Raw genomic sequence first — 13,422 nt, 5'->3', positions numbered from 1 at the left:
GATAAATTTTAACTCGATTCGTAGCTCGTTATTCGAAACTCATGGAAGTAAATCGTAGTTAATGTAATTCCAAACGATTGAAATTATACGAAGTTATAATTGTAGCAGCTAAATGTTAATCGATGTAATAATATTTTTCTCTTACGAGTAGAAATAATATTTTGTTTAGAGCAAATGGATAAAATCCATTTTCCTATTATTCGAGAATGTTAACCAATTCCAATTCATGAACTCTATCTAGAGTTTGCTCTATTATTTCCTTTTCCTCAATCATAATTTTAATCTACATTTGTAGACATATACGAACACATATATTCTTTCAACAATGAGATCGAAACAATCTATATTCTATATTTTCGCAAATGAAGAAACGAAAGTACATAGTTTGAAAGAAATTTTCCCTGGAACGTTCCATAAATCGGCGGCAAGTTTATCCAAATATATCGTCCAATGTACCGTAATAAAAGAATCCCGCACGAAACGTTTGTCCGCAATGTTGCACGTGTTGCGTTTCGTATCGCGGCAACGGATTCATTCATATATTCAATCGGCTGCGCAGATGTTCTTTGCCCCCTTTTTCCCTCCTCCTCCTCCTCCTCCTCCTCCTCTGCGGATTCAGCTGCCGAGATTCAGCTCGCTCGATCGATTATTCATACTCGCGTGGCCGATAAAAACCAACAATTTTCGATGAGGAGTCGAGAGGATGCACGTCCCAAACCTGCAAACATCGCGTGTCCGCATTCGCCGATGCAACGCCGTTTATATCGTATTTACGAACGCCTCCCGTGATATTTTTATTTCACGTTCCATGTTCGCCTACGTTCCTCGGGCTGAATAAATATTTCGTCAACTTGGATATTTCTAGCCGGATAATTCTTGTTTCTCTTCTTCTAAATATATAACGTGAAACGAATTGTGGATGAGAGAGTGTGGGACGGGATAGGATTAAAAATTATATTCACTCTCGTGTCGTCACAGTATATGTCGATCGACGTATATTTCTACGTTTATTTTCAAATTGCTATTTGAAAATAATCCAGAAATTTTTATGCACGATCTTCCCCTTTGAGAGGGGAAATTGGAGACACATAGATGTAGACGGATAATCGTTGTTTCGATAAGATGTTCTTTTAAAATTTATCATAACTCGTATTTTCAAATTGCTATTTGAAAATAATCCAGAAATTGTTACGTACGATCTTCCCCTTTGAGAGGGGAAATTGGAGACACACGGATGTAGACAATCGTCGTTTCGATAAGATGATTGGATAGCGATCAGATATTATTGATTTTTGTTCTTTTAAAATTTATCATAACTCGTATTTTCAAATTGCTACTTGAAAATAATCCAGAATTGAAATACACGATCTTCCCCTTTGAAAGGGGAAATTGAAGACACATAGATGTAGACGGATAATCGTTGTTTCGATAAGATGTTCTTTTAAAATTTATCATAACTCGTATTTTCAAATTGCTATTTGAAAATAATCCAGAAATTGTTACGTACGATCTTCCCCTTTGAGAGGGGAAATTGGAGACACACGGATGTAGACAATCGTCGTTTCGATAAGATGATTGGATAGCGATCAAATATTATTGATTTTTGTTCTTTTAAAATTTATCATAACTCGTATTTTCAAATTGCTATTTGAAAATAATCCAGAAATTTTTATGCAAGATTTCCCCTTTGAAAGGGGAAATTGGAGACACACGGATGTAGACAATCGTTTCTATAAGATGATTGGGTAGCGATATTATTGATTTTTGTTCTTTTAAAATTTATTATAACTCGTATTTTTGAAGTTGCTATTTGAAAATAATCCAGAATTGAAATGCACGATCTTCTCCTTCTTATCTTTGAGAGAGGAAATTGGAGAAAATCGTCAATTCGATAGCTATCAGATATTATTGATTTTTGTTCTTTTAAAATTTATTATAACTCGTATTTTCAAATTACTATTTGAAAATAATCCAGAAATTTTTATGCACGATCTTCCCCTTTGAGAGGGGAAATTGGAGACACATAGATGTAGACGGAAAATAATTGTTTCGATAAGATGTTCTTTTAAAATTTATCATAACTCGTATTTTCAAATTTCTATTTGAAAATAATCCAGAAATTGCTACGTACGATCTTCCCCTTTGAGAGGGGAAATTGGAGACACACGGATGTAGACAATCGTCGTTTCGATAAGATGATTGGATAGCGATCAAATATTATTGATTTTTGTTCTTTTAAAATTTATCATAACTCGTATTTTCAAATTGCTATTTGAAAATAATCCAGAAATTTTTATGCAAGATTTCCCCTTTGAAAGGGGAAATTGGAGACACACGGATGTAGACAATCGTTTCTATAAGATGATTGGGTAGCGATATTATTGATTTTTGTTCTTTTAAAATTTATTATAACTCGTATTTTTGAAATTGCTATTTGAAAATAATCCAGAATTGAAATGCACGATCTTCTCCTTCTTATCTTTGAGAGAGGAAATTGAAGAAAATCGTCATTTCGATAAGATAATTCGATAGCTATCAGATATTATTGATTTTTAAAATTTATCGTAACTCGTATTTACACGTACGAGATCAACGGGAGTTGGAATGGAATGGAGCGAATCTCCATTGCGTTCTCTCCTTAAATTTCCAAATCCAATCGCAGGGGAGGGAGAGAGACTGTATCTCGAATATCACGAGAATTTCCTTCCCTTACCTTCCCCTCGATACTCCGATAGAATATCCGAACAAATATGTATCGAGCAAGGCATAAAATAAATCTTTCGCCAATAATACCGTTCTTCTCCCTTGTTAAATCCCTACGAGTCGCAAGCTTGAAAAGAAATTGCGATCCATCGCGTAGAGAATATCGTTCGAATTACGATCGTGATTTCGATCGAGGCCGAGTCCCTTGCTTGGAAGGAAAATCACGAAAGAGCACGAAGGGGAGGTGGAGGGATCGTAAACAGGATTTCAACGAGTTGCGGAGATGCGCGGTCGTTTAATTTTGATCGCGTGCGAAGCTCAAGACTCGAGAGAGAGAGAGAGAGAGAGAGAGAGAGAGAGAGAGAGAGAGAAGCCGCGCGAATGTGACGCATCGTGTGCGGAAACGGCGTCGTTAGCGTCTCGCCGTTATTTCCGGCAACGACACCGCATTTGTCCGTCACGATACCGCTGCATCCGTTCACCGCGAAACGGTGGATCGAGTTTAAATATCGGACTTACCGGGTGTAAAATTCACCGGTTTCTCCCTGAATTTCAAGCATCCGTTGTAAAACTGGCCCAACTTCTCGAACTCGCCCACCATGTGACCGCTCTTGTTCGCCATTAACTCTGAACAGAAATTAATTTAAACGTGTTATTAATTCTTGCATACACACTTTATACGTGAACATATTGTAAGAAAATGTTCAAGTAGTAAGATTCGATAGATCATCGTGATTGAAAGAGCGGAGAAATGTATACTTATTTTTTTTTTGCTCTTTTTAAAAGTTCAAGAGGAAAATTTATACTATTTAATAAAATATTCTTCAAACGAGACATTTACATTGGAACGGAAAAATGGAAGAAACGGTAAATAATTTATAGATGAGAATGATACGAGCGATATGGTTTGTCGAGTCATAAAAATGATCAATTATTCGGGAACAAAACGGGGCACGAAAGAGGACGAAATAAGTTCCGTAAGTGCATGCGAACTCTTCTCCCCCGGTGAAATATTTTTCGTCCCTTTTTAAATATACCTCGATGACACGAGGGAGCATAAATCACGGATTCGTCGCTCTATAAAAAGATCAGCCAGAAATCTCGGGCTGAAACTTGGGGCCGAATATAGCTATCACCGTTCTGCGCCATTCAACGTTCGAAAATGGCAAAGGTTCGTTTGGTTGCCGAACGTTCGAAAAGCGATCGAAGGGGCGACTTCACCGAAATAGATCCGGAAACCGGATTCCTCCTCCGCGTTTTCGAGACGAGCCGTGTATTAAAGTATTCGTGTGTTTGTATCGAGAGAGCGAAAATTCACGAGAGAAGAGAAGGAACGCGATGAAAGGATCGGCCAGCTTTGGATAATCGAACTTGATATCCGAGAAAGCGATTTAATTCGAAGTTTTTTAATTAGAAGATTGAAATTTTAATTCGAAAATTTCGTTAGCTCGACGCGAATAATTGGACGCGAGAAGAGTGTCAGCCATTTTTGAATATATATAATAATTAAATTAAATTCTAACGCTCTTCTCTTTTATACTCTCTTCTCTTGTAAATTTTATAGATGTATCTTAAACTGACCAAGTTTTACAACATATTTTTGCAAATCGATTCTTACATCACAATATTTCCAATTCAAGTATGAAAGCAATCCAATTTATTGATCAAGATTCGAAATTTCTTCTCCTCTTTATCCGACCATCAAATATTATTTATTTTAATTAAAACAAGCTTATATAACTTCCACTTTCATTTTATGAAATTTTAACGCTGCAAGAAATTTTCGATTTACAGATCGATTTTAATTCGAATATTTCAGGATCGAGCAACAGAATGAAGGGGAAAGAAGGAAGAAGAAAGTGGCATGCGAACGTTGTTCGACTTCCTCCGTTTTCCCACTCGTCGAGGTCGTTCGTCGAACGATCGCAGCCCGTATGTGGAGCATTGTGTCGAGTCACAGGACAACGTGCATGACACACTTCCGTGTGCACGTATATCGATTAACATGAAATATTTATAGTACGGCCAACCTGGTACAACCCAATCCGCCCTTCCGTCAGCCTTTCGCTGACCTCCCGCCGGATCGTCCTCGACATCCACCCGTTTCTTCTTCTCCTCCCTTCCCACCCACCGCGTTTATCCCTCATTATTTTCAATCCCTTTCGCGATATTCAATCGTTGTACAATCGTTACCGACCGCGTCCTCGACCGCCTCTTCAAAAATTTTCTCGCCCTCGATCTTCCATTCGATTTCTCCTTATCTTTCCCCTCCTCCCCCCTCGAGTTCCCCCATCGAGTTCGTCGCTGGCTAGAACGGATGGATTTTCGTGGTGGATAATGGATTCTTGCTTCGAGAAGTTGTTGCCCCTTCGAGCTAACGATAACGGTAGATAATAAACTTTTCTCGTCTTTTAGATAACTGTACTGATACTTTTCGATATTTAAATTCTCACAGGGGATAAAAATATTTTTTTCATTAACGGTATATTATCCGAATATTCGAGAAATAAAACTACTAATTCGAGTTTTCGATCAATAAAAAACTCGTGGCTAGATACATTGAAAATCGATATTATGGTTTCCATTGTACACGTTCTTGCGCTATACTCTTCCTCTCTCTTTCTCCTCTTTTTCTCATTCTCTCTCGCTGTGCTACGCGACCGTAAAAGGAATTAGAATTTAATGCAATCAAGGGTGATGCGGCCACCCTGACACGCTGCCGACCAATTTACAGAGAAAGAAACACCTCGAGCCTCGCTTTACTGCGGAGATCGATAATAAAAACTCGGTTTTTATCGCTCGATTCTGTTCCAAATTATTCATACCGTTTCCCAAAGTAAACTCGCGAACCGTGGAAGGTAGGCCTGTCGATGATTTATAGAACGGTGCTTCTCTCATCGATCGTTGCCGTACGTGCTTCCCATTGTTTAACGTCACAATTCCCCCTTTCCCACTTTGCCTTTTCGCGCTGGAATGATGGCGTTCTTGTGGCACGAAAGGAGAACACTTTCGAACGAATTTCACATCGCGAAAGAATGAACAGCGAAAGGATCCGGTTTGTACGCGTCAAAAGTTCGATCGATCCGCTTCGACAACTCGAATCCCTCGGCAATCGTGTCATTTCTTCATCTAACGAGAACGTTCGATGTATCACTCAAATTCAAACTAATTCAAAATTATATAGGATTATACAGAAAGAAGTGAAAAGGAGGGTAGGATTCGAGTCGTTATACACGGAAACTCGTTACACTTGTTTCGAGGCGAAACTCGAAAGTAGCAGCGGAAGTCCGCACTCCACTTCTTTCGTTCCCACTTTTCGCTCGCCCCTTTCCTGCCTTTGTGTCCTCGCATGCTTTCCCGCATGTTAAATGGAAACTCGAAATTTCGGCCTAGTGCAGCCTCTGTTCGCAGCCGGTAGTGGGAGGAGGCCAGCTTTTGTCGACACCGTGCGTTTTCACTTTCTCCTCGTACTCCCTTCAATTCATCCTTCCCCTCTACCCTCCTATAGATACGAGTCTGCTCGCTGAGTTCTTCCTTTTTTTCTCTCCTCTGCGAATAGTTCTCCTTTCTTTCTCTCCTCTGCGAATATTTTTAACAACGCGAATCGAAGCTCGCGAAAAGATATGGCGAGAAAAGGACTGGAATTCTCTGGGTTTTCCGAGGAGGGAAGGGGGAAGGGAAAAATGATTCCACGGGATCGAATTGTCGTTAAGACGTTTGCTCGAAAAACTGTTAAACGCGGGAGTGAATATTCAATGCCGAAGAGGGAGATTTCGAGGAGTTTCTTTTCGTAACTTTTTCTCCCTCCGCCGAATGAAAATTTCGCGGGAGAGGAGAAGTTTTCGAAACGAAGACGGCAGTTTCCAGACCATAGCGACTTTTCCTTTCTTCTTTTTTTCTTTTTTTCTTGTAAGAAAGATTTTAGAAGCGAATTAAAAGAAAACGTTTAAACGATTTGAAATCTCTTCTTGGATTTCTCGCCGGTTTTGAATTCAGGTTTAATATCTCTTCTCTCGATGTGCACGCATCGCGCGTAATACGGAATTTTCTTTTATGGGCAATACGGTGTTACAACGTTGGGAAAAGTCGATGCGTATTTCAGGTTAAATGCGAGCGGACATAATAGCGAGGTAATGTATTTCCATGAAAAAAATTAGATATTAAACGCTGGTTGAATGCAAACTTGCCGAGATCGATAATCTTGCGTCTCTCTCTCTCTCATCTTTATTACGAATTTCTTTGATAGTTTATAACGATTAAAGATTATCACGTTCTTATCACGTTCGAGGCAAAATTGATGGAAATTTCCATCACACGTTTAGAAAGATAGTAATTGGGACGATTGTACGTACATTTGTAGTACCTTCCTCTAGTCGATCGAACCTTCTCTGTCCGACGTTGGCGGCCATCTTGATACGAAGGTTAATTCGAAAAAGATTACGTCGATCTCGAAAATTCTTCTTTTCGCATTATACGCAATTTCAAACGGTGATGAAATAACGACACGATGCAATGGTTCTGCCAATAGCGTTTCGCCATCGATTCGAAACCTCGACCGTGGAGAAAGGAAAAGTAAAAAACGCAGAATCTTCCGTTTTATTGTCTCGAAATAACCAAGGCAAAAATTCCGTTATGGATCATTTCCTGTATCCATCCATTTCTTTTCGATCTATCTTTTCGTTAACAAAAGCGAAACTTCCATCCCTTGGCGTATCATCATTGACAATTCCTGCGATGTATCGATCAATGTTTTCTCATCAACTGAGCAAAAGTGCATCCATCATCGACTATCCTCCGTATCCTCCTTTCATCGATCCCCGCATCAATCGTATATCTTCTCATCGATCAAAAAAACAAAAATTCCATACCACCAGAAAAACGCAATCCACGACGATTCCCTTGATGTATCCCCCGTAAAATATCGATCTATCCTTTTTTTATTATTATTATTATTATTAACGAATCGTGAAACGACGATACATAACAATTCCCAAATGGTGAACACTGCACGCGGTCAATCGAGGGTGAATTACTCTTGCTTGCGAGTCGTGATCGAAACCGATTTCAAGGGAATTGATATCGGTTACGTGCCATTAATAATGACGTCCACGCGTCGACAAACAGAGGCGGAATTGGGGATATCCGGCCTGGCGTCGGCCAATTCCTTGACTACACGACGCATGTAGGCACAATTTGAGAACAACGTCGGGCAAGGATTCCCCGTGACGCATGAGTTTGGGCGATCCTCGTCTTTGGACTGGTTTCGAGGTCGTGTTCGACATCGTCAATTTCCTCCACGAGGAATTAATGTTTCTATTTATTGGCAACCCTCAAGTCTCCGAAGGTTGTTAAGTGCTTGATACGGTAAAAAGTGGAATTCAAAGTTTGCCAGGCTTTTATTATTATTATTATTATTATTGCAGATCGAAAGAGTTTCTTATTTGCTTCTTATATATATATATATATATTTATAAGAAATCTTTACGTAAATCTTGGAGAATTGTATTATTCGATTATTTTTATAAGTCAATCGTACGACATCTAATTGTTAAAGATTTGGAAAAGAAAGAAGCAATATTTATCGCAAATTTCATTGATACACTTTGATCGTTTCTCCAAATATTTCCTTCGTTTGAATACTTGGCTCATTGACGCGTTCGACATTCGCGGTTTAACATCGCGTCGAAAGAGAAGAGAAGAACAGTCAACGTAAAATTGAAAGTTTTTATATTGGCCGATGGATCTAGCTAGTTCGCCAGTTTCCAACTCATCTGATCGTTTCGAAACGAAATCTCGAATTATTCGAGTGGTAGCAGTACAAACGTTTGCTGGCGATTCGAAAGCGATTCACGACTTTTCCCAATATTTATAGAATTCTACAAACGGGCGGTCGAAATTAATGTAAAGTGAACTGCAGAATTGAATTATCCATTACGTTCGTACGATATGTTGCAATAGTAAAATTTATCGCCAAAGTTGCGATAGTTTAATCGGTTTAAATGGAATAGAGCTTTTTACGAAAATTTATCGTCGTGGTGAAATTAATCGTCGCCACCGTTTCGCACGCAGGCAAGGATCGACTTCGATCTGTCTCCTTCCTATCGAATATCAGCTGGAATCTGGTTACTCGACCAAACTGTTGCCGTCACGAGAAAAAAAAACAGCGTGAATCGAGGAAATGAAAATCGATAGAATTCGCGACGCTACATAAAACTCATCTGTCGAGGATGAAATCTCTCGGCAATCTTCCTTAATGGAAAAGAAATTTATCAAACTGTGCGAGATTCGTCTGAAGAAACGAAACGATGTTTTCAAAAATCATTTCGAACGAGAGGGCCCAATTGAAGGAATTCTGTCGATTGTATGATATAATCTAGGCCGTTCGAGAGAGGACCTGATTGACTCCTGGTCGTTTCGTCGCCTAAGAATAATTCTTCCCGATCAAACGTTTGGCTTTCTTCCGAATTTGGAAAGTGGATGCCAGACAGTTTTGCGCATTGGCCAAAGTAGAGGAGTAATCGCGCTGCCAAATTTTCTACAAGGTGATACGTAAATGGATCTCTGTAGGGGATGAATTTTTGACCTTGACCTTTTCGATATTTTCACGAAGTAGGTTTGATTATTGGGCGAAATTTTCAAGAAAGATCGAAATTTAATGTAAAATCGATTAGGCGAAATAATTTGATCAAAAGTTGAGGAAAAGATCTTATATTTTACTTTTATAATTTGTGAGAAATTCAAAGTGGAAGATTAATGTGCTCGAATATTACCGATCTATATACTCGGTTTCGTTCTTATTTCGAAAATAATAAGAAAGAAATTGTATCCCAATTTTTGCAACTTCGAAACTGCGACGTTCTACTTATGAAAATGGATAGACTTCGTAAATAGTTAGAATTGCATAAGAGGAGAAAGGGGAGAGTTTCGATATTTTTTATTATCTCATTGCTCGAAATTCTCGATAGCGCGGACTTATAAAGTCGGAATTTACCTAGAAATTCTAGTCGAGTTGCGGTTATAAACAAAATTTGCATGAAACGGTAACTAGGCGACTCCGCTTAAGACCTACTTGCGATTTGCATTCTGGATTAACAACGAAATTTTATACGAATGACAATATTGCCGGGAAAACTTCAATCTCTCTCCATTTCAACTATATTCTTCAACGTACAAACAAACGTCGAGAGAAGAACAATCCCCCTTTATTTGCTGTTAAAATTTTTCACTTTTCTTCCTTTGAAATAACGAGTGCAATTTAATGTATCAAATTTAGAAGAAATAACGTTTCAATAATTTTATTCATGCATATCTATAACGTGTGCTTGAATAATAAATTCAAACTCAGATAACTTGTTTGATACACAAGCAAGAAAATGATATGCATACAATAATACAAATAGAAATATTCTGTTTTAAAAATTGCTTGCAGAAAGATAAACGTGTATTTGTTCTTACGGAACCGACGCAAGTATGTCGATAAACCCACACGTCAAGCATAATACGTAAAGTCTGATAAATCTTATGCTCACAATGGCGCGCATCAATCGACCAAGGAACAAAAACGAATATCGATTTATTTACGTTCGAAAAGCAAAAAGCGAAAACACTGTGTTGTCTATTGTACACGTTGAAATAGATCGAGCGGGGGCCACCGATAAAGCTAATTTCGCTTTGAGATTGAGAGATTATCGAATTTGCGGTCAGAGTGTGTTGCCGCGTATCTTGGTTGAATCTACCTATGTGAAATACGAAGCCAACTTTCCCGCTTAATCAGTACGTCTCCCTTCCAGATAAAAGGGGAAACGAACCGCTTGCGGCCTCGTTTAAATTTTCGCGGCTGAGACAAGAACAATGGCGGATTAAGCGAACCGTGTCTTATCCTAAAACCAAGCAAAAGGAAAACACTATTCTAATTTAATTATACGTATCAGAATTCGAAACAGATTATCGATTTTTCGATACAAACTACGTGAGTCATAAAAGAGTTGTAAAATGTTGCACGAAATCCAAATAATAATGCACAATCCGCGATAGGATCGTCTCTACAAAAATAATGAATTTTGATGTATGTTAAATGGAATGAAAAAATAGAACAGATCTTTAAAATTAGGACAAGATTTTCTTTTTTTTTTTTCGAAATTTTAAAAACAAATAGAATAATGGAATAAACGTAGAAAATGTGCGATTGATCGATCTCTGTGATGTTTAGATTTCACGATGCGTGTGCATCGTGTAAAATCGTAAAATTGAATCGATTATGGAGGAACCTTCGACGTGATTCTAGCTTAACGGGACGAGCTTGATCCATTAAGCAGGTTGGATTAATCAAGTTTGTAACCCTCTTCTTTGTTCTTACGTAAATTCAGCATAAGGCACTAAGGCTTCGCCAATATTCCGGGAACAAAGATACGTACGAGACGATTTCGAACTGATACAGGTTTCCATTGCTCGTGTCGTTAATGGAGGAAATTTTCATCTTTTTACGCGTCTTTCTAAACGCCTTCCCGTTTATTCGTTCGCTTATTTAAAATAAAAGACGCGAACTCGAAAGATGCTTATTACAGTAAGTGTATTTAATATATTTATTGCATTATAATTCGATTATAAATAATTAACGAGCGATTGAGCGTAATTGAAATGTTTCTCTATGTTTGGAACAGAATCTTATTCGACGTGCACAAACGGAAAAAGGATAAATATTTCTCTGTTAAGAAACATTTTAAATTCTTCTGCCATTTTAAATTCATTCGATCGATTGGCATACGTAAAGTATTATTCCAAGGAATCTGAAGAAGGGACGCATCTTGTCTAAAAATCTTCAAGGTAAAAGTGTTTCACAAAAGAAACATCGAGGACAATCCTTGGGGAAAAAAAATTTGGCCAAAGGAATCCTCGACTCGACATGATTCATTCAACGTGATTCCTGGCAAGAGGGATCGAGATGAAAAAAAATCTCGTGTTTCCAAGACGAGAGCCAAAGAAAATTCGGGTTGATGAGAAATTTGGAAAAAATGGTGGCGCCAACTATCTTCGTGTTACGAGACGAAGAGGGTTGATTTTTAAACTCTTGTCAAACTTTCTCGTCTCGATTCCCCTCTTCCGTCCTTCTTTTTGTTGCCCGAAATGTCGGATGAGACATCTCTCTCTGGTCGAAATAAAAAATGATAAAAGTGAAAAGGAGGAGAAAATGGCCGCGTGACGAGCGAGTCCAAGTGTTTCCATTCTCAGAGAGACATTTTTCGGTCGAGAACAATTTCATAAATGTATCTGGTATTCGTTTCGCTTTTGAGATGAAAAAAAAAAAGAAAGAAAGAAAGAAAAAGAAAAAAAAGAAAAAAAAAAGAAGGAGAAGTCGTATCGAAAAATACACAATGGGATGATCCCTTCTTTCGCGTTGAGATCTCCATTCGAGCACGTATGCTCGACGGAGAAAGATTTACAAGCTCGAATGAGTGCTTCGTTCGCGCGAAAAAAAATGAGCAAGAGAAGCGATGAATTATTACGCGGGACGTCCATGTGTCATTCTTTGAGCACGCCGTGTCTTTTTTTCATAGACTCTCCGTCCCTGTAAATCTTCATTTCCGTCGACCTTTTTCTCCCTCTTTCATCCAAAACGGGGAGGAAGCACACCCTTCGAGTTTAGGAAAGCGGATTCTCTTTCTTTAAAGAGAGGAAACCTTCAACCAAAAATTCTAAACCTACTGGACCTACTGAAAGATGGAAATTATTATTTATCGAAATAACGAAAGCGTCGCTTGTCGTTTCTTTTATTTTTACATATATATAAATATCGTTTTATTTTTTCGTTCAAACGTTTGCTTGCTCGAATCGGACATTTTCTTTAACATCTCTTCAACATTTAAATTCGCAGAGGGATAAAAACTTGGACAACTCGAGATTAAGTTTACGAGCTTTCCAAGTAAAGCAGCGAAAATTCTCAACGATACCGAAAGATACGCGGTTTCGTTATCTCTGCATGAGTTGAAAGTCCAGTCGTAGTCCATGCATAGCTTTTCCAAGCTGATTGTCAAAATTTCGGAGTATTAAATTATTATCTGGACACAATTGTACGAGCGAAACAATTCGACTTTTTTCGACACGATGTTTCGTCAGAGTGGACACGCGGCAGGGGTTGTTTTTCATCCCCTACGTCAGCGCATCGTGACGTATGCACGTCCAGCTCTTTTAATCGCGTATGACCTACATATCCCCCCGATTCTTCTGTCTTCTGTTTACTCGCACGTACTCGCCGCGAAATATATATTGGAATCTCGATAATTCGTTTCGTTTAACGCGCGAATTTTCGATAACGCGAATCGAAAAGAATTGATTCGGGATTCGTATTATTTTAATAACACGTCCGGCAAAATTAATTTTAATTTCGTAGAACGTAGAACACTTAAAATATTTTTAATCCTCCTAAACAGACAATCGTTTATTATTTCTGGGGGGAAATTTCATCTCGAAAGTATTTTAATATTCTGCTTTTAAATATTTGATTGGATTTGGAAACGATCGCATAATGGAAATAGAGACTTCGTATAAATATCCCTGAATTCTATCTCTCTATCTCCTCGAGAGAATTTTAATTTTTTTTAAACCTTCCAAATATCAAACTCGATAAAAGATGATCGTATAACGAAGTGGATACTTGATAAATTCCCAAAATATCTTCAAACAGTTTCTTAAGAACCGGGAATAGGAAAGAAAAATAATCGT

The 13,422-nt window shown here is 38.3% G+C and overlaps 1 protein-coding gene across 3 annotated transcripts in view; it reads right to left on the bottom strand.

Annotated features, from left to right (window-relative positions):
• The window catches only part of LOC122714831 (neprilysin-1-like), a 73,558-nt gene that overhangs the window by 47,239 nt on the left and 12,897 nt on the right, over positions 1–13,422 (bottom strand). For 2 of the 3 annotated variants that reach the window (XM_043936524.1, XM_043936525.1), the window contains exon 5: positions 3,223–3,330. The exons of the other annotated variant lie outside the window; for it this stretch is intronic. In XM_043936524.1, the coding sequence (XP_043792459.1) occupies positions 3,223–3,330 (108 nt within the window). The remainder of the gene's footprint in view (positions 1–3,222; positions 3,331–13,422) is intronic. 3 annotated transcript variants of the gene reach the window in all.

This window comes from Apis laboriosa, unplaced genomic scaffold (genome assembly GCF_014066325.1).
Source record: "Apis laboriosa isolate Shangri-la unplaced genomic scaffold, ASM1406632v1 scaffold34_cov151, whole genome shotgun sequence".
Taxonomy (NCBI): domain Eukaryota; kingdom Metazoa; phylum Arthropoda; class Insecta; order Hymenoptera; family Apidae; genus Apis; species Apis laboriosa.
This window is presented reverse-complemented; position numbering and strand designations above follow the sequence as displayed.